The following is a 26,399-nucleotide window of genomic DNA, read 5'->3' as shown; positions in this document are numbered from 1 at the left end:
TTGTTTTAATGCAATGTGCTTACTTTCAATGCTGGTTAGCAGGGCAACAGTAGTATATATATATATATACATATATATATACATGTATATGTATATATATATACATATATATATATACATATATATATACATATATATATATAGATATATGTATACATATATATATATATATATATATACATATATACATACATATATATATACATATATATATATATATGTATATATATATGTATATATATATATACATATATATATATATATATATATGTGCAAATGCTGTTATATATTTTTTATTTTATATTTTTACACCAGATGTAATGAGGAGCACATCTTAAAAGTTCAGTTTTTGTCTCATCAGTTCATGAATCAGCTCTGAGGCTCACCGTTCACACTGACACACTTTCACTTACTAAGTACAATAGCACACAGTCAGTCACAAGAGACGCCACTTTACTTTGAGGAATTTGTTTTAAAACTGCAATGTGGCTTGTGCATCTATAGCATAAACGAACTTGGATGTCATTTGAAACAATGATCCAATTCTCAATTATAATATAACAGTTTAAAGAATGGGGATGAGGGTTTACATTGCAAAGATAAGAAAGTAGTGTGTAAACACAGGAAAGCTGAGACACGATTCAGTCCTGGTAACTTTAACAGGAAGGCAGGCACACTGATCACGGATTTTCATCCACTAACATGAAACAAAATCAAGATCATGCAGGTTATTGTCATGAAATATTTCTCAAAATAGTGGACATTCTCAGAGATCGTAATGCCGAAAATATAATTAAAATGGGTCAAAATACTGTACAGTAGCTTTCATTTCTGCCTGCAATTTCTTCTCTGTCCAGCAGTAGACGCCAATGTTTCATTAAACGTGTCACTTGAGCCACACACCACCTCTTCCATTTGAACGTTTCAATTGACAGCAGTAGTATTCCTTTCTGGATGAAAACGAGGTTTTTTTTTTCGGCATAGCACTACTAGCCCGGAAGGGTTATGGCCCACTAAGAAATCTGTGTAGCCCCGGTAAAGCCTTGTATTTTACATTTTAAAATATTTCTTTAAAAACATGAAGAAGTTCACAAGTAGCCATTTTGTTCCAATCCAATCCCTGTTTCCATGTTTGTACTGCACATGTACCCCTTGAGTGCTTGGGAGGGGCAAGTGAGTCTTCATTTACTTGCACCTTTGGTTTTGCTACTGCCCTGCGGTCACTTGTAATGTAGTGGAAACTGGGGCTTGCCACACGGGTGGCACACACTACACACGTTATCACATTACAATTATCTTCTCCACCAGAGGGCCCAGCTAAAAAGTGGAATACTAGTTTTCTTCTAGCATCTAGTACTCATAACTCACAGTTTTGATTGCAACTCATCACAAAGAAATGGGCAGAGCAACGGCTCATAACTTGAAAACTATAAGTTGTGTCACTTCACTTTAAAGTCGAGGTATACTGTAAAACAGAGGTGGGCATTCCATCAGACTGACTGATTGGTCCGTCACTGCTGGACGCCCGTTTTGCTGATGACTGCCGAATGATAAGACACTTTTTAAAAAAAGACTAACTAAGCACTGACGTGTTAACATGTCACTGACGGACGCACGTTTTGCTGACATGTTTTTTGGGAGGGGTCGGGGGACAGAGTGACGGACCGACTGACGGCTCGACGGACTAGCTACGGACTAGCTATGGACTGATGGACTTAACTGACGACGGACTGACTAACTGACGATTACAATTTGGTTTGGCTTGAAAAATGACGGACTGAGGAATGACGAACGAGTACACAGGCCGCTGATGGATGATGAATGGCAGACCAGCGATATTTTGTAAAATGGCCACCTCTGTTGAAAAATGATCTTGTCTCGCATGAATTGAAGACATGGATTCCTCAGCTCTGCCATCTAGTGGAAAATCATTTAATTGAGCTGCCTGACACTATGTAGCTCACATGCTTGGATGAACAAAGACACATTATTTGTTGTTAATAAATAATTATTTTGTGACCAATTAAAAGAAATCGGACAATTTTCAGAGGCACACCTTATAGTCTCTCATGTAACACTAATGTGCCCACACACACACACACACACACACACACACAAAAGAAAGCTATAAGATAATATATCATATATAGCAACAAGTGTGAGTCTGAATGGACGTATACAGCACAACTATTGACTTGAATTGTGATATAAGGCCAAAGTGGGTGGGAACGTTTGTTCTGTTCCTGCAGCAGCTCCCAGTTTCAAATAATCATTAACTATCAACCTTCACATACTTTTATTAAGACCACCCTTTTCTCTCTGTTGGTTTATTTGTTTCTTTATTTGTTTTGAAGGTCATCATTACCACAACAAAGAATGTACATTGAAGTTGATATCTAATTTCCATATAAAAGTTTTTTTCCTTCAAACAGAGTTGCACCACACCTCATTAACACCAAATATTCTGTGAATACTTCTCTCTTACTCCAAATTAAACTTAACCCGTCTTTGCTTGTTACACTTCTAATGAAGGACTTTTTGGTGGGAGAAAACTGCCACCCTAACGGATTTATGTGTGCTGTTTTGTGCAGGTGCATAACGCTACAGTTTCACTGTCCGGCTAATTCAACCAACCAATTTCCGGCTTAATTTGTATCTGCAACCTCATTAAAAAGTGTTTCCCCCAACCATTTTTTCCAAAAACACAAAAACGTTCCAAATTGTGATTGTGTATTTATCAATCATTTCATTTCAGGGGTATATAATTGAATTATCCCTTTAACTAAGGATGTAGCCGATTTTAGCAAGGGTGGCCAGCGCCATGATGTGTTTAAGGCATTTTTCCCCAGCTGACTTAGGCATTACGTTAAGAAGGTATACGCCTAATATAAGAAAATATACAATATATAAGAAAGTGAATATTACATCACACCAGTAGGTGTCATAGCAACATCAGTCAACTTAACAGTATTTTTTTTTTTTTTTAGGAGCAACAGTTCCTCCACACACATATTGCGTTGTTTTAGTGCAGTATGCACCCATTGCACAGCTAATGGGACACGGGTGCTGGGATGAGGTGTTATTTTGATGATGATGATGATGATGATGATGATGATGATGATGATGATGATGATGATGATAAAGAAAGACTTTCTTTCTTTCGTTCTCTCTTTCGAGATGTCAATAAACTGGAACAGGCACATTCCTGGAGGCGCGTAACCGACGCAACGCCTCCATCCGTGCAAGCACACGCACACACTGGACAGCATGCAAAGCATTGTAGACATAATTTCATCTCATTGCAGTTTCCAACCAAATATCTATACTTTGATATTATCAAATAATGGTTGAATGAAATGCCAAATCTAGTACACTACTTGACGGCGCCACAATGACGGTGCAAATGACGAAGCGCTCATTTTGGGGTTGTTCATGCTTGTGAAGCTCCATGTGTGTGTCAAAATATTAGCGCCTCGTGCACACGCTGGTTCCGGAGGTTTGATCGCCTAATAGCGGGGAGCAAACTCCACCCAACACACGCACACGCACACCCCCACTGAGAACCTGTGGCAGCGTGCTCTTACGTGCTGCTCGCACGGAGTCGCGTGGTGAAAAGTTGTGTGGGTCAAAGTCCGGCATCCCGGGTGCAAGCGAGACGTGTGCCGAAGACATGCTTCAAACATGGCCGTAGTCGCAGCGAGCGTGCAGGAAAGTGGATTTGTTGAGGTTCTGGTGCGGGCTCGCTGGCACAAAGTTTGGGTGCACTTAAACGAGGAGGCGCTCACGTTGAGCTGCGAGGACAACGGCGGCGTCAACTCCAACGGAGTCGTCACCAATGGAACCTACCTCGACAACAACAACTCGAACAACGGTCCAAGGCTGCCGGACCAGCCCGAACCCGTGCCGGAGACCATCGCCAACAGGAAGCGGTGCGTCAAGGTGACCAAGCAGGACGTCGGCGGACTGGGGATCAGCATTAAAGGCGGCAGGGAGAATAAGATGCCCATCCTGATCAGTAAGATCTTCAAGGGGTTGGCTGCGGACCAGACGCAGGCTCTGTACGTCGGGGACGCCATCCTGTCCGTGAACGGGGTCAACTTGAGGGACGCGAGCCACGACGAGGCGGTGCAAGCGCTCAAACAGGCAGGCAAGGACGTGACTCTGGAAGGTAAGCATCTTGGTGATAGGCAAGCATCTTGGTGATAGGCAAGCATCTTGGTGATAGGCACACTCGACGCGGTATTTGGCTGCAATCACAATTGTAGAAGACTGAAGGTGATGGGTATTATTATTTGCATGGTAGCACAAGCATTACCTGTGGGCACATTCCCACAGTATTTTTAGGCAGTGGTGGGCTGTCAGGGCCAGCCATGCCTACTGACCTACTTTTCAACCTAAATTCCATTTGTGTTTCATGAAATTTTATTCATTTATCCTCAAAAGTCTGTTCTTTTTATTTTGTAGCATTTCTCTTGGCTGCACTACTATACTTCAGCGCTATGTGCTACATTGACATTCTAATCCGCTCAGGGCCTTCAGAATCAGTAGTGCTGTTTGATGTAACTTAAAGCGGAAGTCAACGCAAACATATTTTTTTCAAGAATATGTTCTATGCAAGCCCACTAGTTGAAACTGGGGATTCTGATAAATATTGCGTTTATGGAATCAGTGTTAATCTACTCGTTTTTAGCCATCTTTGGGGGCGGCCGTTTTGTCTTCTGTCGACAGAAAATGACATCACAACTGCTCACAACGACCACGGCTCAGATTCAGAAAACAGGTCAGTCGTGATTGGTCGTTGTGAACAGTTGTGATGTCATTTTCAGTCAATAGAAGACAAAATGGCCGCCCCCAGAGATGGTTCAAAATGAGTGAACTTGCTGCTTAACTTATATTCCACAAATACAAAATTCATCAGAATGCCGTGTTTCAACTTGTGGACCTGCTGGGAACTTATTCTTGAAAAATATGTTTGAGTTGACTTCTGCTTTAAACAAAATTAGCTTTAAACTAAATTAGCAATGGGACTGTTTCTTTCTATACGCCCTTGCGGAGCACGCTCTTGATGACGTCAGCGTTTTTCCATGATTGGTTGGTCAGAGAAAAATCTGTTACAGATAATTTAGACAAGCAACAACCATTTATTTATTTCACAAACACATTTAATAATCATTCATCAGCATCTAATATAATCTATTTTTAAAATGTTTTTGTTTTCTTCATCTTGTTAGATAGATATTATGTATTCACACAATTGGTGTTATATTGCACTCTTACATAGGATTGATGGTTTCTATAGTTGTGACTTGATAATGGTGGTAATAAAAAGTGGATCAAATTGGGCAAATCCCAAATGTACAGTTCGCCACTGCCTTTACGGCACAGATGTCAAGCCACATCTAAATAAAGTCATGTGATTCGCAAAGGTGTGCCACATTTTTTCAAAACAACTATGGAAATGATAATAACAGTAATGTGGTTGGACAACTATTACAGTTACCACACACAAGAAGAATGACAAGAATTGCAATGTGCTCTAGCCATGTGCCCAATCTGCAAGCAATCTCAGTCCAGTTGAGATTCTGGCTTGCAGACATCCGAAGGGCTTAAATCAAAACAATTTTTAAAAGTAGCTTGGCACAAATGCAATATCCAGCAGAATTTAAACAGGCTCTCTTTAGGCAACGCATTAACAAATGCCATCAGCATTTTAGTAGTAGGCCTATAATAATTCACACTGAGCAAAATATTATTGTTTGTCTTTATTTCGTAAAAAAGATGACAAACTACTGATCTTGAACTTTCCTACAAAGAAAATATTTATACAATAATGCTTGATTTTGGCGGCACGGTGGGCGACTGATTAGCACGTCCGCCTCACAGTTCATAGGTCGTGGGTTCGATCCCAGCCCCGCCCTCTCTGTGTGGGGTTTGCATGTTCTCCCCGTGCCTGCGTGGGTTTTCTCCGGGTAGTACGGTTTCCTCCCACATTCCAAAAACATGCTTGGTAGGTTAATTGGACACTCTAACTTGCCCCAAGGTGTGATTGTGAGTGCGGCTGTTTGTTGGTCTCTGTGTACCCTGCGATTGGCTGGCAACCAATTCAGGGTGTCGCCCGCCTACTGCCCGAAGACAGCTGGGATAGGCTCCAGCACTCCCCGCGACTCTTGTGAGGATAAGCGGTATAGATAATGGATGGATGGATGTTTCATTTTAAATGTAAGTAAATGCTATTGGTTACACCAAATATATACAGTTACATTTCCATTTTCTCCTCTTACTTTACAAAATGTGAATCGCTATAATTAGCTACCATGTGTCCCGTAATGAAAACTAAGTTTGACACTTTGTCACGGCGTGAAACCCTCAAAGTACTGATTTTGTACCCTTGAACACACAGTGCTGTGCTTGTACCATTTTGCCCCTAAAAACTATTACATTGAATTCCACAAACTAATCCTAAATTGCTAATGACTGGCCAGTGCGGTGAACTAATGTTCAGCACGTCTGGCTCGCTTTTCTGCGGGTTCTGTTCTGTTCTGGCTTTGTGGAGTTTGCGTGTTATCCCGAGTCCCCAGGCAAGCATTTGAGGGTTTTCTTTTCTCTTGGTATTGCGGCTTCCTCCCACCTTCCAAACACATGCAGGTTTCTTGAAGGCTATAAATTGCACACAGGTGTGACTATGAGGGTTAAGAGTCGTTTGTCTGTATTTTCCCCGCAATTGACTGGCGATCATTCCTCTCACCGAAAATCAGCTCCAGATCCCACATGACCTAAACTGCACTTTGATTGACAGAAATATAGACTTCGGGTCTACCTCCATGCTATATTTATGACAGCATTGAAAAGCAGACCTGCCAGAATGTGTGTTTTAAGTAGCATGCGGGGATGGACACATGAATTGATTACTTGATAAATTGATAGTTCAAGAATTCTGGACCGTTTAGAAATATTGTGGAATACTTGGCTGCACCCAGCAGTTGCACTGATGATTCATTTCAACAATTTTGTGATCTGAAGAATAACAGCAGTATATTAGCAAAGTCAAAGAGAGGTTTGCATAGTCTCCACAATGACACACCTTATACAGGCTGTCCTTTGTCCCAGATTCTCTTCACAACTCTTATGGACAGAATTTCTCGGCACAGCCGAGGCGTTGAGGGGGTCCGATTTGGTGGCCTCAGTATTGCATCTCTGCTTTTGGCGGATGATGTGGTACTGTTGGCTTCTTCAAGCCGTGATCTCCAACTCTCACTGGAGCGGTTCGCATCCAAATGTGAAGAGGTTGGGATGAAAATCAGCACGTCCAAATCTGAGACCATGGTCCTCAGTCGAAAAAAGATGGGGTGCCCTCTCCAGGTCGGGGATAAGATTCTGCCCCAAGTGAAGGAGTTCAAGTATCTTGAGGTCTTGTTCACAAGTGAGGGCAGGATGGAACGGGAGATCGGCAGGTGGATCGATGCAGCGTCTGCTGTGATGCGGAATCTGTATCGGTCTGTCGTGGTGTAGAAGGAGCTGAGCCGAAAGGCAAAGCTCTCAATTTACCGAAAGAATAAGATCCTGGACACAAGCGGCTGGAATGGGTTTCCTCCGTAGAGTGTTCGGGCTCTCCCTTAGAGATGGGGTGAGATGTTCAGCCATCCGGGAGCCGGGAGGGATTCAGTGTCGGGCCGCTGCTCCTCCACGTTGAGAGAAGCCAGATGAGGTGGCTCAGGCATCTGATTAGGATGCCTCCTGGACGCCTCCCTGGTGAGTTGTTCCGGGCATATCCCACCGGCAGGAGGCCCCGGGAATGAGCCAGGACACGCTGGTGAGACGATGTCTCTCGGCTGGGCTGGGAACGCCTCAGGGTCCCTCTGGAAGAGCTGGAAGACTTGGCTGGGAAGTCTGGGCTTCCCTGCTGAAGCTGCTGCCTCCGCGATCTGACCTCGGATAAGCGGTAGATAATTTATGGATGGATGAATGGATGGATGGACAAACAGTTTTACCTCAAAATACGCTGGTAGTATGGTGCTCTCAAAACTATGCCCAAAAGCTTGTGAGGCCTGCAAACGAGCACATGCAGCACTCAAATCTAAAACCAGAGGGGGCGGCTGTGTGTAGACTGCCAAAAAGCACAGAAGAATTCTACCAACCATGGCAACGTATTCTTCTGCTCCTTCTCCCGAAAATTCACAGGAGAGCCAACATAATTGCAGTGTGGTCAGCATGTTTTTTTTCCTCAACCCTCATCGTAGTATGAAAGGATCCAAACTACTTTTAAGATCATGTGAACCCCTGCTGAATGCCCATCTTAAATTTACAATAGAACATGTGGAGGCTTATGCAATTCAAAATGCAAAAAGTAACACTTGAATATTTCTACCTGTCTGTTAATTGCATAAATCACACCCTGTTGAGATGAATACGCTAAAAGCAGCGGGGACCTTGAGTGCCGAGGCCAGTGGATGAAATGCTCTGTTCTATGCAATTTATTTTCCACAGTTTGAATGGAGCAGATTAATAGCAAGAGTCAGGACATGAACATTGCTTGTTTGTTTGTGCTGAGCCTCATCACATTTCTTCAGACCTGTTTTAACATTTATTAGCTTCTGACCAAACATTTCATCAAGATGTAATTTAACGACTTGTGTAACTTCATAGCAGCAGAATATGATCAGTTTGTACTTTGATAAATGTACCTTCAAGTTGTAAAATGCGGCGCGGTGGAACGCCCCAGAACTCATACAATTTGCAGTTAAAGCAAAATTATCTGGAAAACTGCCTCAAAAGTCAAATAAAATTTGGGAGATCATGCTCAGCATCTATAATATCGACCACACAGGTGCATTTTGCTGAAACTCGAAGACAAAAAATTGTGGCCGACAATTGTATTTGTTGAATACGTGCAATATTTACAATTGCAAATCCAGTGGTCAACACTGTGTTTGGCTGAGCCATGGACTTTGTGATTGTGATACAAAACAGAAGGATAGTCAATTAGGAAGAAACCTGAAGCTTGTGGTGTTGCAAGACACAAATAGTCATAGAGCAGCAACTGGTTGTGTTGATTGTTTGAACAGGTCTCTAAAGTCATTCAACAAAATAAGAATGACAGGAAGAATTTGCAGCTGCAGTGTAGGTACTAGATAAGCTAATAGCCTAGCTTCTTGTATTTGTTCTTCTGCTACTACTACTCTTTGTTCTTTGTATTTTGGGCCATCAGGCTGCCCTGTGACATCATGTTGTCACAGGTCACTCTAGGTAGTATGGCAGACTTCTGGATTGGGGGAGGAGACTGGTTATTGTTGATATATTTATGTGTGTAATGAGTTGTGTTGGTCATTTCTGAATACACTCGACACTAAAAGAAAAGCCAGCACACTCAAATTTTATCCTTGTCCTGTGTGGGCTCTCTCACATTATTAAAATTGGGTTATTAAAAACTGGTCTGTGTGTAGCCGCTTTGATTTAGTTTTTATTATATTGCGGTTAACATCTTTTCATACTTGGATGACAGTTAACAATGTTAGTGTTTCTTAAAACATTGCTTCCCGAGTTAATAAAGGTTTTACGATGACGGTTTGAGCCAGTAAGCAATAGGAGTTTTCGATGATGTGATATATACTTATTTGTCTGCCACACTGGAGGTCCATATCAGGAGGATAAGCTCGGCAAGCTCGGCTTGAAACCGAAAGAGTAGTTGACTGACTTGTTTGTTTTCATTTGTTCTTTTTGTATTGCCCAAATAACACTTACATCAGTTATATGATACATTTTTTCCCAGTCTCCTTAGATGTGCTAAGATGAGACCGACAAAGTGGTGGGAGTCGGCTGTCATTCAGGTAAACAAAGAATTGTAATGGTGCTGATGATTAGAGCTTCCCTTCAACAAAGTGTTCAGAACAAACACGGATGTTCGGACTAGGTTGTTTAAAAATTGGTCGCAAAACACTCAATAAACAGCACAACAAAAGAACACGTAGATCTACATCATTGAGGCCGTGGTGTGACATCACAGGAAAAATATTAACTTCCTTTGGAGGTGCCACTGTATTTTTAATCAGAGCACTAAAAATGTGTTCCATTTCTAGGAAGGCTCTTGTGTAACCAGGCGCTCCATGAGAGGCACATTCATGTTCAAACTCCCTTTGCTGCTTTTTTTCTATGCAAGGCGCAAATCTGGAGAGTTTCCTGCTGTCTCTCTCACTCGTGCCCCCATGAGTTTACTGACATAAACAGTTGCTTTTTGAAAATGAAAATTGGGCTGATAGTAGATTACTCTGAAGGCTGAACATCATTTTGCAAACACACTCACAGACACAGGAAAATGTATCATGTAAGTGCCCACTTCTGAGTTTATTCCTGTTCCCATGAGGACTCTTGAATGACGAGTATCTGCCTCACTCAATCAGTGGCGCGCATGCACACACACTCACATTTGCACACACACACATGCAGTGATGATCCTTCCCAGGGGAACAAGGCGAACACACTGCAGAGGGGAAAAGCAGAATTGATAAGAAAAATAGGCATGGCGGAGCAGGTGAACCGTGGAGAGCGTGGAGTAGAATTGTGATTTTAATGGAGAAATGTGAAGGGGGAGAGCAAAGGTGCAGGAGAGCTAATGATGGAGGCGAAGAAAGTGATGCGAAGATACGTAGGTAATACGTCCGGGTACATGAGTGCCGGGAGGTTGTGGTGCACTCATTTGGGAAAAGCAGTGGCTGTGCAGCCAATAAAGGATCTCTGCGAACCTGGAAGGCATTCATCCATTTACCCAAGCGTGTATTGTGTAAGTGTGTTTCATTCTCAGTAAAACATGCGATCTGTGATATCCCCAGAGTTCCACTTAATCCTTACTATGAGTCGAATTCTGAAATGTGAAAGCAGCAGTTAGGATGACCGAGATCAAGAAGAAACTGATTGGAGGGGTGGCATTTGTGTATACTGTGCAATTTGTGTACACAAGCATTCATCTGCGTATATTTTAGCACTTACTGTTTCCAACTCGTTAAGTAGATGGAAGAGAAAGTTAGGTAAAAGAGACAGTTTGTGTATTGTGTGCTCAAGAATGTGTGAGCAAACAATTGCGTAGGAAAAATTCTATTCTGTTCACCATAAGGACAAATGTTTGTGGACACACCTCATGGTTTAGCTTCAGCAAACAATGTTTTTGAAACGGCCCTTCTCCCTCCAGGATGCCTGTGCCCCATTGCATTAAGTAAGGTCCATAAAGGCGTGTTTGGATGAGTTTGGTATTGGACAACAAGACTGGGTCCCGACAGGAACTTGACCTCACCCTCATCAAACACTTTCAGCCGGGATTACTGGAGGCATTTTCAGATCTTGGAGATGAAATGGTGGCAATCTATAAAGCAGGAGTCTCAAACTCATTTTCAAAGCAGACCGCATAGTAGTTATTGGTTCTCTCAAAGGGCCGTAAAAAACATATGAATCATAAAATTGCACATTGTCGCTGCCGGGCGGAATCTTTGCATCTACCCCCAAAAATTGACAACAACAAAAAAAAAAAACGTCTGGCTTGGGTTACTAAATGGCGGCATGCTGATGCTCGTTCAAGTTGACATTATACCTTATATTGCTATCATATACCGTTGCACACCAACACAACACTGGCACAAAATCATGTTGAATCGAAATATCATTCGCACACCGTCATTGATTAAAATTAAAATTAAAATGTGCCAACCACATGACAGCGCAAAAAGGCTTTAATACTTCACTTCACAAAAAGGCATATGACTGAGGATCTTCCCAATTTCTTTTTCAAACTTCTAAGTTTAGTGATACGATAAATATAACAATGATCTTAATAGGCAGTGTATATTATTAGGTGGAAATGAAAATGACCTTTGTGGCTGACTACCTCTCTTCTGCACCAAAACATTACAACTATCCAATTATAATAAAACAGGCTTACTCAAATATGCCTAACCTGACTATTTTCACTCGGTAGCCTATTGTCTTAGACATCCAGACATTTAGTCTTGAAGTCATTATAACACTGCACGGCCCCCGCAGAGTGAGAAAGAGACAAGTGTTTTATGATCCTTACCAGTTTGTTAAAATTTCACAAGAGTTACCGTAATAGATTTGTTCTCAAGCTCTTTTCAACTACTTAAATTGGTTAATAATGTGTAAAAATAACAGACGACTAGGGGACAGACGATATGGTGAAAAAATGTGAAATTTCCGCCCAACAGCGAAGGTATACACAATTACCCCGGCAGTTGGTTGTTATATTTATTGCTTATAACAAATTGAATTTGTAATCAGAAGTCATGGAGAGTTATGTTAAGAATGAGATTTATAATATCTCTCAAAAGTGAAGACAAATTGCAGGTCTGTTACAGATTTTCTTCCAAAATCTACAAATGCAAAGCAAGAAACATAGAAGTAGACAAACTTTGTTAGTTGAGCGGGCCAAATAACGTGATGGGAAGGGTCCGAGACTGGTCGCCAGACAATTGTAGGGCACATGTAGACTAATAACCATTCACACTCACATTCATACATATGAGTAATTTTAGACTATCCAATGACACCGACATGCATGTTTTTAGAATGTGTGAGGAAGCCGCAGTACACAGAAAAGAAACACGCAAGCAAGAGCAGAATATGCAAACTTCACACAGGAAGGACACAACTGAGATTTGAACCCAGAATCTGAGAACTGTGCGGCAAACATGCTAACCTAACCATCATGCTGCCCCTTACACATCGCTTTAACACTTAATTTTCTTTTAGTTGTAAAAAGAGAATTAAAACACACCACATTTACTTTGGTCTTCTCTTTTCATGCAGGGCCACTTTGTACGCATAATAAGTGTCGCACCAAAGACAGACGGAAAAAAACAAACAAACATTCGCTTAGTTATTCCTTTGATGCCATCCATGCGCACAGTTAGACTGTGTCTTGCGCTAGACCTGTGCTGGGCACTTGAATAGGGCCCCACAAGTTCATTTCACATTTAAAGTGTGCCATATTTTCCAAATTGATCACTTCGGAATTTACCATGTCTCATGAAAACTCTCAGTCCGGAAATTGGGGCCACCTTTAGACTTCACCGAGTCACGCCTCTTCGCCGGTTGTGCACGAATTTCCGGGTACTGCATGGGTGGGTGTGTCAGAAGTCTGGGTGAGAGAGTCACCGCACCTTAAAAGTATGTAAGCCAGGCGCATGAATAAATGACTTAAGCACCAATGGGAGAATATGCACCCTTGTGCGCTGAATTGTCTTGCTAGTGTGAACAAAGAATGCGGGATATCGAACAAATGATCCAAATGCTTTCCTTTTGTTGACGACGGCGACGATGTTGTGCAGCGTCGATGTTTCAAACTCCTGAGTTTTATGCGACTTTACAGCTGTATGTTTCCCATAATGTTGGAAGCTCACGCCTTCTGCCCATGAACACAGATTCCAAAAAAGAATGCAATGAAAAAAAAAACTACTACTCTACTTGAGCAGGAAGCATATGAGTCAGCGGCCTCGAAACGTTTCATTCCGGCACCCAGCAATCCAAACCTGCCACGGCCTGACAAATGTGATGAGGCAGTTTTAGTGTGTGTCCATCGTTGTATTCCGTCATGGCCAGTGTTGTCTAGACTGATGCTCCAGTCACGGTGCGTGTGTGCGTGCGTGCGTGCCTGCGCACATGACAGTCAGTAGAGAAGCCGCCATCTCTTCAGACACTGACTCAGAGTGGATGATGATGGCATTAATGACAACGGCGTTGTTGTGCCGAAGATACTCCGAGGAAATTATTCATTCCCGCTGCTTTGTATACAGTATGCTTACACAACCAAAACAAATGCAGAGATGCTTCCTCCAAGCTTCGGGAGAAGAAGACTCCTGTTGCCTCCAGGTGTAATTATTGTTATGTCTTTTGCGGTTTGACCCAATTTTCTTTTCATGGTCGTTACAAAACTTGACGACTCACTCTTATCCGAAGGGCTGTATACTTCAGTGGAATACTTGAAGGGAAAAAGTGAAGCCAAATCCAGTGAACTGGTAATAACGTCTCTGACACATCAAGTCCACTGGCCTCTTTGTAATGTGTTGATGTTCTCTGGTCAGCAGCTCACTGAGAGAATGAGCGCTGCGGTTGCGGTTTGGGGAAAAATGCATGGCGAGTTAGGTTGCTGCCGACGGAAATGCAATTCCCAAGAGCTGGTTAAACAAAGGCTTTATTAATTTGACATGTTTGGCTTGATTTTTGATTGGAAAAATGCATAAGAGCTGACTACACCTCCGTATTGATATTTTTTCCTTTTATGGCAATGTTTTCAACACACGGTTACATCAATGTTACGTCAATGTGTAAACTCACTGCCGGACAATAGACACGCATTCGAAAATGAGGACACACACACACACACACACAAAAACAATGCTATAATGCATTGCAAAAATGTGCAAGGGGACAACCAGAAACGGCAAACAAGGTGCACAACGGCATATTATTCCACAATTTTTACAAAAAGTGTACTGACGCAAGTTTAGTCGATCCCCCGGTGGGCACAAGGACAAGTAGGCACACATTTCTGGAACAAGGAATGATTTACAGTTTGAGATGGGACACGCCACGCAAGTGACATTAAAAACAATGCCATGACGAGTATTTTTTGATAAGCCAGAGGTCGGAGCTGAGATGAACTGCCCGAGGGAGGACCAGTGCTTCCTCTCAAACATTCGCCATCCGTGGCGACACAGGTGACACAAAATATGAGCGAAATCCGCACTCGTAAATTAAGCCGCTGAGATATCAGATCAAAGTAACACTTTTTTGATCATGTGCGCAAGGCAGAACAGGATTATTCCAGGATTGTCCATGCGTGTGTAACTTGTGAACGGGCACCATGTCTTCTGCACCTCCTGAGCCACTCATTCCCTTTATTTTGTGGAATCAAAAGACCATCTGACGCTGCACCACATCAAAACTGGAATCTCACTCGGTAGACTTATTTCATAGTATGGACACTAGATGTATTGCATTCGGCGTAGCTGTGTGTGTATATCATTGTGTATTAAATGATCAGCAAGCTTTGTAGAAGCCTGATAACGATCTTGATCTGATAACGATGTTCTTCTTGATAATTACGCTTTATAATTGCCACAAACACGCTCTTCCTTGAAGAGTGAAAGGGGAGTCTGTTGCCTTTACTTTGGTTACACAAGAATTGTATTTCTTTGCTTGTTCTTTAGGTCATCACACAGTGGCTCATTGAACGCGACAAATTTTAGTTTTCCCACATTGCTGGTGCAATCGAAACATCTTCATATTTCAGGGAGGATTACACTTCCAAACACTTAGAGATGACTTCTTCGGTCTTTGTTGTCTGAGCCGAGGGATCTTGTCACATGACAACCTTTTCGTCGGTCTGCGTGTGTTGTTTGAATGACTTTAGAGGTTCGGTGACAGCTGTTCCAGTTGGCCCCCTTGGGGAGATCCACTTGGAAGCGCGCTCAGGTTCTGTGTGTAATCCTCTGGAGGGAGACTCAGTTAAAATAAGCATACTCTTTGTTATCATGGTAATGGCTTTTATTTTGACTCATTTTTAACTAGTGTCCTACAGAAGAAACTACCAGCTACCTGTCACCAAATGAAATTGGAGTTTGGTCCTGTGCTCCACCAGTTGTGTCTTGCCTGTCTCGTTTCCAATTTCTGTTTGGTTTTTTGGTTTTTTTTGTTTTGTTCTTTTGTCAGAGCCTTCATATTCATAGTAGTCATCTTTCACTGTCTCATTTCTTCCTACCAGTATTGTGGTTCTTAAGTTCTTGGCTTCTTAAGTTCCCGCCTGCACTTAAGGATGCATTTTGTTCATAGAAAGGACACATCATTATCCATTCACTCTTGGTTCATGCGTAGGTTTTTTTTTTTTTTCAATCAAGAGGCACATTGCAGGGAACAGCTTTCATTGTGTTCTTGTTAAAGGTGAAGGTGAAGTTATATCACATTCAGTGTCAGAGGAAACATGCCTTGAATTTGGACAAATATTCGAAAAAAGTTGCCATGAGAGTCTTGTGAAGGTCTTTTACTGCTTTAATATATCCAGCCGCCTGCCCAGCCTACAAGGAAGCTTTCATTCTGCAATCACAGGAGCCTTTTCCTACTTTTCTGCCTCCAGCCTGTTCTCATTTCAACTCCTACCTAACTCGTCACAAGCCTAATGAGAGGAAGTTTCTCCTTCTTTATCAGCTACATTTGCTCACCAATTAAGATTCCGATTCAGAGCATATTGAAGGCCCCCTCAACCTCGGGTGAGCATTGCAAAAAAACAACGACAACAAAAAAAGCATTTGGCAAAAAAACAATTTAATGAGACTGATAAAATCATTGCACAAGTGCTGATACTGTCACCACTCTTCAGCTTCTGAGGAAATACCATGTCGTTATTTACAAAACGTGTAATTGGATGGGGTTGAGTAGAGTTTAACAAGTGAAGTGGTTTTTGACGAGCGAATGGGGTTTTTAATGGGGGCCGAGCAGCTGGCCGCTAGTGGTAGGTTGTCATTCATCAGGGGAACTGTAAGGGTGAGCTCGCAATGAGATGCAGAGTAGTTACAAGAGAAACAATTTGGCAGAGTCTATTTGCACAAACGGTTTCCAGAAGCAGTTTGAAACCTCGTAAAATTTGGAGCTCAGCCATCATTTTCTGGAAAAACCTGCCATGAATGTCAGACAAATTTTGAACGTCAAAACTGTCACAACGCATGATAACCTCACTTGAATATATTTTATCCAACATCAAAGCACCAACAGTGTGTGTTTGGTTGGTGACACTTTCTGAAATCAGGACAGTGGTAAGAGAAGAAAAAAAAAACACTCTGGTAGTGTCCAATTAATGTTGTCCAAGTGTTTCAACATCATTAGTTGACAATGAGTGCCAATCAGTAGGATGACAGAGCGGAAGTGTTGCGTCTAAAAATGTGTTTCACGTTATGTACATAATGGTTGATTACTTGACAGTGAATGTTAAAAATCAAAAATCTCCCTCCTCATTTATCATTCAAGATGGTCTTTGAAGTGTGTTAGTGCTTTTCAGTGTGTTTCCACGACAAATCCTTGAAATTCGAGGTCATGCTTCAAGCACAATAGGTACTGTAGCTAGCGTGGGCAGAAACCTTTGCAACGGAGAGTTGCCCACCTTCGGTTCATTGGAGCGAATTCCCCAGTACAACACTGCGGTTTGTACAACACTGTACAAACACTGGAATTTGCCCATGGCCAACTTGCTGTTCCCTTTCGGGTATGGGTCCTTGACACTTTTTTTGTGCATGGTTGAATGATGATGGTGATGCTCACGATGATGACGACATGTCCACCCAGCGTTGTTGATGTCAAGTTGTTTTCCAAATTCTCAATGGAAAACACCAATGAGTTTTGTGGGGTTGTATTCGAACTCCTAAAATACTTCTGCAGGATACATTTGCATCCCAAAAATTACTTTTGAATCCCCCCAAAGGCAAATAATTTGTTGGGAGGAATAATAATAAATGCAGCGATTACAAGAGGACCTTCACACTATCCGGTTAGAAGGGTTAACTTCTTACTTTACTTGATGATATTATTGTTATTTTAAACATTTCCTGTACAGCTTATAAGTGTTTTATGATGGCCCTAGTTTTACAATTATATACTTGATCTCATGTGGGTGATTTAGTTTTGAAATCCAACCATATACTAGCCCTAATAATCACCCAGAGGTGATTGTAAGGTTCAACTGTATTTTCTTCTCACTGCTTGCCATTTATAGCGTCTGGTGCATAGTTGGTGCTTTGACAGAAACAGGAGCCATGGGAATATGCACAAACATACATGCAGAGTGTAACCATTTTCCCCAATGAAGGAAAGTCATACATCTCTATTTGTGTCCACACTTGAATGAGATTACATCAACTCTATTTGTAGATTAAAAAAAATGTTTGATTTGTTTCATTTTTAGGACTGCGGCAAATGCCACTGGCTTTGATTCACACGGTACATTTTGGACTTGCCACAGAGAATGATCTTAGATTTTTTTATAAAAATGTTTTTCTAAGCCGAGCATGTTGCTTGTTATCATAAATGAAAACACAGGCGATACACGGTGATCACGTCCCGACGGCAGCAGATTACCTGAAGTCTTTATCATGTATCGTCTTTGCTTGTTCTTTGTTACCATGCGCTAGAACAAATCATGAGTCCTTATTTGGCTCTCTAATCTGACATTGCTGATGTGACTCAGTGGGTTATTCTCGTTTTGCAAACACTGTCTTTGGATGGCCATTGAGGACAGTCGCTTAAAGCCACAGTTGCATTCGCGAAAGCCTGTCTGTTCTTGTCCGCAGGTTGGCGGGTAAGCTTGTTACCGTTTCACCATGCCTCTCTTGACAATACTTTGTACGCTGAATCCCAAATGCCACCGGCCTTCTGCCAGTTATATACACGGTGGAATATGTCTGTTCAACATAAGCAGAGCATACCGAGGATTCAGAATGTGGGATATAGACGGATTGAGACCTTACTTGAGCTATGCATGTCTGTGTAGCTCTGATCTGTCCCTTGCTCTTCTAGAAAGCTCTGTCACAGTGTCAATCAAAACCAAGCATAGATTTCTTTGTCGAAACTTGTACTGTAATGGTTCTAGTTATCAGTGGATAGAGTGACTAAATGTTCTCGTTTTCAAACTTGTAAAAAAGAAACATCACTTTTTATTTTTAAATCATTTGAAAGGGGAAGTCAACCCAAACATATTTTTTTCAAGAATATGTTTTATGCAAGCCCACTAGTTGAAACAAGGCATTCTGATAAATTATTTGTTTGTGGAATAAGAGTTAATCCACTCGTTTTTAGCCATCTATGGGGGCGGCCATTTTTTCACTTCTGTCGACTGAAAAGGACATCACAACTGTTCAGGGCTCAGGTAACGACCAATCACGGCTGACCTGTTTTCTGAAGCTGAGCCGTGATTGGTCGTTACCTGAGCCCTAAGTAGTTGTGATGTCATTTTCAGTCGACACAAATGACAAAATGGACTCGCCACAGAGAGTAAAGAGGGGTGGATTTTGCTGCTTAACTCATATTCCACAAACGCAATATATTAATCAGAATGCCGTGTTTCAACTAGTGGGCCTGCTGGGAAGTTATTCTTGAAAAAAAAATGTTTTGGTTGATTTCCCCTTTAACAATCATCCATTATGTCTGAGACTGTGCTGTGATTTATAGTGTGTTTCTCTTTTGCTCCCACCTACCTGCATGGTGGAATTGAGTAGAGTCGTTCCTGTCGTTGGGCATCTTTTTATTCACAGTTCATGCACTCATCAGGAAATTTGCATATTGGTCATTATAGCAGCATCACTGCTATAATTAATCCCTATTCAGGCTCATGGGTGAGCGAGAGCCTTCCTCTGCAGACTTTGGGCGAACGGCGGGATATGCCTACCTTATCCTTGGAGTCTTCGTTCAACCGAACATGCATATTTTTGGAATGTGGAAGGAAACTGGAGAACCTGCAAATTCTACACAGAACATTCCTGGCCATTTAACACTCAGGAAACTGACTATGCGGGAGACGTGCTAGCCACAGTGTTACCCTCGCTCAGTTTGTGTATTCCAGTCATGAATGGGATTTGCTGTCGTACAGCAAGGCTATTGGATCAAACCAAGTTGATGTTGAATTTGTGGAACTAGACAGCTAATTTAAAATACTATACACGGAGATGTAGTGGTTAACGCTTCAGCCTCATAATCTTTTCCCCGTGCTTGCGTGGTATTTCTCAAGGTTGTCAGGCTTGCTCCCACGTTCCAAAAACATGGCTATTTGAAGACTAAATTGTATATAAGTGTTCATGTGAGTGTGAATGGTTGTTGCGCAATATTGGTGGATAACTGCCCCTCCTTATAATTGCCATGCCTTTGCCATAAATGTGGATGTTTAGGTGGTGGTTGGTTGGTCATGGTTTTCATGACATGATGTTCATTCATAAATAAAGCTGACATTTTGTTTCACACTATTATACATTTCACAATCAGTAACTCCTCTTTGTACTCCATATAAGGTGGCAAATCAAAGTTCATGTTGGATGTATATAAAATGATGAAACAACAGTATGGTTATTGTCTTGGAAACCTGTAGGAGCCCGCAAACTGTTTCATCGACAAAACCTCCACTTTAGTCACATGTTTTTGTTTAACACTGAAATTCGTACTGTTTCTTCCCTATCCAGTCAAGTACATGCGAGAGGCCACACCATACGTGAAAAAGGGCTCACCTGTGTCCGAGATCGGGTGGGAAACCCCCCCGCCTGAGTCGCCGCGTTTCGGCAGCACTCCCGTCAGCACCTCCTCTTCTTCCCCGGAGACTCGAAGCCCTCCTCCTCAGCCTTCCCTGTCCCTGCAGGGCGACAGGAGATGCATTCCACTCAAAATGTGTTACGTAACCCGAGCCATGACCACAGCCGATCCAGAGAACAGGTATACGACTAATATAGCCTTTTTGCTCTTTGTACCATTTCCTCCTCATGTGCCCATTGTCATACTCACGCAATTATTAACTCTTCCTGTAGGCCAGTCATCTGACTGTCGTACTGTGAAGATTATTCAGTATTTAGTGTCTTAGCTCGAAATTTCCTACTTTCACGATAGAGGCCAGAAAATTGTAGGATTTTTTTTTTTTTTACAGTTGGAAATGTTCAATTATTGACGTAGTTTAATAGTTGGACAGTTTATGTGAAGCCTGATTTGAAACATCTGTTAAAGAGATGACCTTTCTGTTGTCCTTAGGAGACCATAGTTGACTTTTTTCCTAACTTTTAGGCCCTCACCACAATATAAGTTTAAAGTATTTGCTAGTTATGTATGGAGGCGTACACAAGTCAAGTGGATGGTAATAAAACAGCTCAAACAACTGCAACAGCGGGGGTCAGTAAGCGACATGTTTTGGAGTCACTTTGTTTGTCCTCAGTTGCGTCACCGTTCACAACAAAGTTCTTCATATTTATTCATGTTCCTCAAAAATGTATGAAAAAGATGTGAAAAGTTTAGACCAGATGTATTGTTCACCGTCATGGTTCAGTGAACTCTTGATGGCAATTTTAGTTGCACTTTGGCAAAGCTCACACTTGACTAACACAATTTGAGAGCATAGTTGAACATTCACTGGGTTGGCAATACTCTCCATTTCACCGCTCTGTAGTTTATACGAGAATTTGGGGTCAATAACCCAACTCGTAATCTCATGTGCTAATGTGACTCCGATATTTGATCGGTAACAGAGCACTGTGTTTTGCGGTTTGATGACACTGACACAACACAAATTCATTGTGGCTGCCACAGGAAAAATAGCAAAGCATCTCACAATTTGCAGCGTGTCGTAAAAAAATAAAATAAAATTGTATGAAATAAAAACAATTAAAAAAGACAGAAAATGCAGGTATTCATATTTGGAGGACTGTTTATAGTATGATATGGTAGTAGTGTGATTATTTACTTTACGTTCAGGCATGGCACCAATTTTTGACCAGATAATACCCGTGTGAGTGTCCGGGCATGAGCTATGGTAGACAGCACCTAATTTGTGACTGTGGCTCTCCTTTCCAATATCTGAGGGCAATATGTTAAGTATATTGTCAAAGCCTAATAAAAAAGATTGCTTTATACCTACAGTTTTGCGGGGGGGCGTGAACTATGAACCGTAATATAGCAGAAGGAAGTGCGGATTCATCCCATTCATTCGGGGTTTTCCAGGTGTCTTGTGTCAGGTGTGTGTATAGAAAAGGGAAAAGAAAGAAAGCCTGTTTGCGCAAACCACACGTGGTGGGGAGTTTCACTCCACCACCCACGGGAGCACCTGAACAGATGACTATTGAGTTTGGACATAGTTGGTGGTAAACACCGCAGATAAGGAATGCACTTGCATTCATACTGCGGAGTGTTGAGGCTGAAACTGAATATTTCCTCCCTGTTTGCTTCCCACTTGTCATTGTTGCTCCAAGCATAACACCTTCGTGATGTGTATTTTTGATTTATTTCCTTTCATGGCGGGATTGTTTATTGCTAGACATACTTGTTGGACTGGCATAGCTGTGGGTGTGACATAATCAGGTTTTCTCACTTTAAAACTCAAGAATCCACTTTTTTTTTTTCTTCATATTTACCATGTCTTGTCTTGTCCTCAGCTGTAGGCTGTATATAATGGTTGCATTAATCATCGCTTGTGTATATAGGAAAATACCTTTGACCTCCTACGCTTCGTTAGATTATTCCTTCGACTGGATTTAACAGGAATGATGTTAACAATTTCAAACGCTAGCATGTTATTTTAAGCACCATGAAGCCTGTGACAGAACCCTTTTTTAAAATTCACATTCACTGAGCACGCAATCAAAGAGCTGCTCGCTGAGGCCCAGAAGCATTCTATACATGCATGTGTATGGAGGCCAGAAATACTCCCTCATGGTAAAAGGAGATTAGTTTAGGAAATTGAGAGAGAAACGCCTATTTGTGTGAAATGGCCCGCAGAGGTTTTTAGAGTACGGCGACTTCATCGCATTTTAACCAGTATCAAAGAAGTTCAGGCTCAAATGTAAAACAAGAACATTTCATTGGCCTGTGGCTTTCAGACAGGAGAAAAACAAGAACCATATACTGTATGTGGTTTGACTTCCTCACCTCTGTTAAAACCGTTTTTCTTCAGACAAGTGGAGCTGCACTCCCCTGACGCCAGACACACGGTGGTACTGCGCTGTCCAGACCAGCCATCTGCCCTCACTTGGTTCTCTACAATGCATGCTGTCACATCCACACTGACGCAGGTCTGTTGCACAGCAGATATAGCATAGTCTATAATATACTGTAACTGTACCGTTGCATACAACATATGTATGTAGATGTACTGAATGATCTCGTTATCTCATTACAGCAAGCACTAGCTGAGGTGATTCATCACACAACCAGGGCAGGGGTTGCTGGCAGCAAAGAGATTCGACACCTTGGATGGCTTGCCGGGAAGGTAAGAAGTGAGTGTGCGCTTTGTGTGCCGTGCGTGTGTGTTGTGTTGTTGCGGTGGCTTCTCGGACGCCGACATCCTCCATGTTGTGTCTTCCCGTCACCTGCACTTCAATATTTTTTTTAATTTAATGCTTGACTTTTCATTACGAGGAACACAAAACGCAACGTCAAGTTCTCACGGTTAGTCTGCGATGATTTTGTTGTACTGTGAATGCAGTGTGAAAAATAAATAGGTCCTTCAACAAAAGTCTTTTTTTGAGCATTCTTTGCATATACCATGTTTCATCAAATGATGCAACACATTTATAAGTTGTCCTTAACTTCAAAATGCAAATTGTTACAACATAAATGTATGAGTTCTTGCCACACTGAACATGTTGTTTTGTGCAAACAAAAAACTGATGTAACTTCTTCATACTATACCTGTGTGTGTTTTTTAAACACAAAAGTTGAAATACTTTTTCACTAACAATCTTCTGTTAGGTGAAAACCACATTTTGGCCTCTGACAATATATTAAGTTACGTTCAATAATTTTTAAACTAATGCCTTTCAGCAAAGTGTCAGAACATGACAGTTTATGATGAAAACAAAACTTAATTGAAGTTAAAATAAAATGTGCTTGTAATTCCAGTTGACATCCCCCCTTGCATGTACATACAGGATAGGTGCAATTTCACAATAAATAAAATTTTGATTTAAAATTCTATTCTTAGTCATACATGCGTGAGAGCGACATCGTGGGTGAGACGAGTGTACTCTTTATTTAAGTCAATTCTTATTCTCTGTTGTCGCCCGCAGTCGGCGAAGTGCAACTGCCTGTGGTGATGAAATGTGTTATAATTTGTACAGTTCATTCAACTTGTGTGTATGTAGACAAAGTAACTCTCCGCAATGTATGGTATGATGTATAGTAACTGTTGTTTGACCACTTGACAAATAAAAATAACGTGGTAGATTAGTAATTACTTCAAAATGTGTATATGTGAGCTCGTATCGTGCAATACCCAATATTCCCCACTACTGTAATACCGTGCAATACTCAACATTCCCCACTACTGTTAGTCTAGTTTTATTTTTATCCAATGCTGTTCCTTACATTTCACTACAGCACTGCAGCACTGTCACTTAGAGTATTTTTTCCTCTGTACTATGTACAGGCCGAAATGAGTGTTCCTCATATTTTTTATGTAGATGTAGGTTGGTGTGTATACACATGTGTATATACACATGTTACTGCGTATATCTACATAGGTTTGATTCTAAATGTTTGCCGTCAATGTTATACATTAATGGCCACATTATGCCGCCGCCCCTGTGTGACCTATATCTTTGCTACTGTAACAACGAAAATTTCCCCACTGTGGGATCAATAAAGGCATTCTTATCTTATCTTATCTTATCTTATATCGTGGACTAACTATCATCACTGGTCCCAACATATAAATTTCCCTTTGTAAAGTCTATATATATATATATATATATATATATATATATATATATATATATATATATATATATATATATATATATATATATAATATTAATGGGTTTTTTTTCAATGCAGTACTATTTTTTACGAATTTAATTTTTTTTTTTTTAGGGGGTCTGGAATGGATTAACGGCATTTCAATTCATTTCAATGAGATTTGATATACAGGTAAACTGTGTTGGAAGCTCGATCACTGTAGGAATTACATTTTTAAGTCAACGTACTGTATTTGATTACCTGAATGCCCCACTTTGCATCCTCTTAGTGTTTAGGTGGATAGTTATGGTTCACGTTAAAAGCCTACAAGGTTCACGTTAAAAGCCTACAAGGGCACGCAAAAAAGGATGCAAATGTTTTGTGTGTCGTTTGTTTGCAGCAAGCTTCCAGTCACATGACACTCACCTTAATGACTCTGTATGTGTTGAATTCTATCCCAATAACATTTGCAATATTTTACCTTTAAATTCTAACCACTATTGGTAATTAGTGACAAACAGTCATTATGTTCAAAGGGTGACCCTTGACCCTGTAAAATCCTCCGATGTGATTAGCTCAGACAGAACTTCAAAGAGCAGCTTAGGATTCCGTAGCTGTGTTGCAGATAAAGTGTCATAATGAGAATAGTTGTGAATGTGAAATGCCAAGCTGCATGTGGTATATGTATATGGGAGCTCTGAATGTAAAGGATTAACTACAGTATGTGGCTTCTCAAGGAAAAGCAGGAGGGTTTTCTTTGAAGGATGGGGGTTGTGCCAGAAAAGCAAATGTCTCAATCATGTACCTATGCACCAGCACCAGAAATAAATTCGCATTTCTATCACACATCCCGAATGGACCATATTCTTCTGGCGTTCTGGTTCGGTTATTGACTTGTGAAAGAAGGGGAGAAACAAAACATGTTTTGTCTGCATATAAACTCAGTAATACAGTTTTATGTATTCCGTACACATTACTCCTCTGTTTGTTTGAGTTTGTGCTTGAGCAACTTTGGTCAGAAACATTTTCAGTACTTTGCACATTCACTGACATTTTCAAAATGCACATTAGGTTTAGTGGATGGCTGCACAGATAACAAACATTTGAGACAGTGCTTTAAAACAAGACTCAAATGATGGAATTAGTGGGTATTGATTTTGATTTCTCTGTCAGATAAACAAAGATGTGTCATCAATTGACTGGCAGAGCTAGGATTTTTTTCCCTTGGAGGGGTGTGGGGGCCAAGGATATCTCAGGGGGTCCACACAACAATATATTATTATTATTATTCTTTTTTTTTTTACAAACCCCCCAAAATCTTAAGAAAAAAATGATTTTAAAAAAAATGGTGGACGGGGGAAATCTAGAAGAAAAAAAAATCCTGAAAAAAATCTGAAAATTCCCAAAAGTCAATGATCTGGTCTAGCACCTAGGTGGTACAAGCATATTGCGTGGGGGGGCACTGCCCCTGTACCCTTCCTCTAGCTCCGCCAATGGTGCCATCATCCATCCACTTTGTGTGCATGATGCTTACCCTCTAAAAACAGTTAAAAATAACACAATTTTGGGTAAAACATTGACCGAACCACTATTTGGGTCAATTTGACCCACTTTCTTGCATTGATTTGTACAAAACAGTTCAATTTTGGGGTTTGTTTTGTATAAAACTACCCATTTTTGGGTTGTGTTCTGCAAAAACAACACAGAGAGTTGAATCAAATTGACCCAAGTAGTGGATTGGTCCATTTTTGACCCAAAATTGTGTTATTTTTAACCCAACTGTTTTTGGAGTGTAGGATCATGGTGATCTAGAGTATCAAAGATGACTTTGGGCAAAAGGTAGCCTACACACTGGACTTGTTGCCAGTCAGTCACAGGGTATGTATTGGGAGAGCCAAACTTTCACACTCACGTTCACACCATCACTGAGTGGGAAC

At 41.2% G+C, this 26,399-nt stretch overlaps 1 protein-coding gene across 1 annotated transcript in view; it reads left to right on the top strand.

Moving 5' to 3' along the window:
• Window positions 1-3,280: 3,280 nt before the first annotated feature.
• Window positions 3,281-26,399, top strand: part of sntb1 (syntrophin, basic 1) — a 36,291-nt gene continuing 13,172 nt past the window's right edge. The window contains exons 1-4 of the mRNA XM_086037851.1: window positions 3,281-4,168; window positions 20,214-20,460; window positions 22,682-22,799; window positions 22,907-22,996. Coding sequence (XP_085893977.1) covers window positions 3,682-4,168; window positions 20,214-20,460; window positions 22,682-22,799; window positions 22,907-22,996 — 942 coding nt within the window. The 5' untranslated portion in view covers window positions 3,281-3,681. The remainder of the gene's footprint in view (window positions 4,169-20,213; window positions 20,461-22,681; window positions 22,800-22,906; window positions 22,997-26,399) is intronic.

The sequence above is a fragment of the Filicampus tigris genome, chromosome 8, assembly GCF_054856515.1.
Source record: "Filicampus tigris isolate MCC_2025a chromosome 8, RoL_Ftig_1.0, whole genome shotgun sequence".
NCBI classification, from domain to species: Eukaryota; Metazoa; Chordata; class Actinopteri; order Syngnathiformes; family Syngnathidae; genus Filicampus; species Filicampus tigris.
This window is presented reverse-complemented; position numbering and strand designations above follow the sequence as displayed.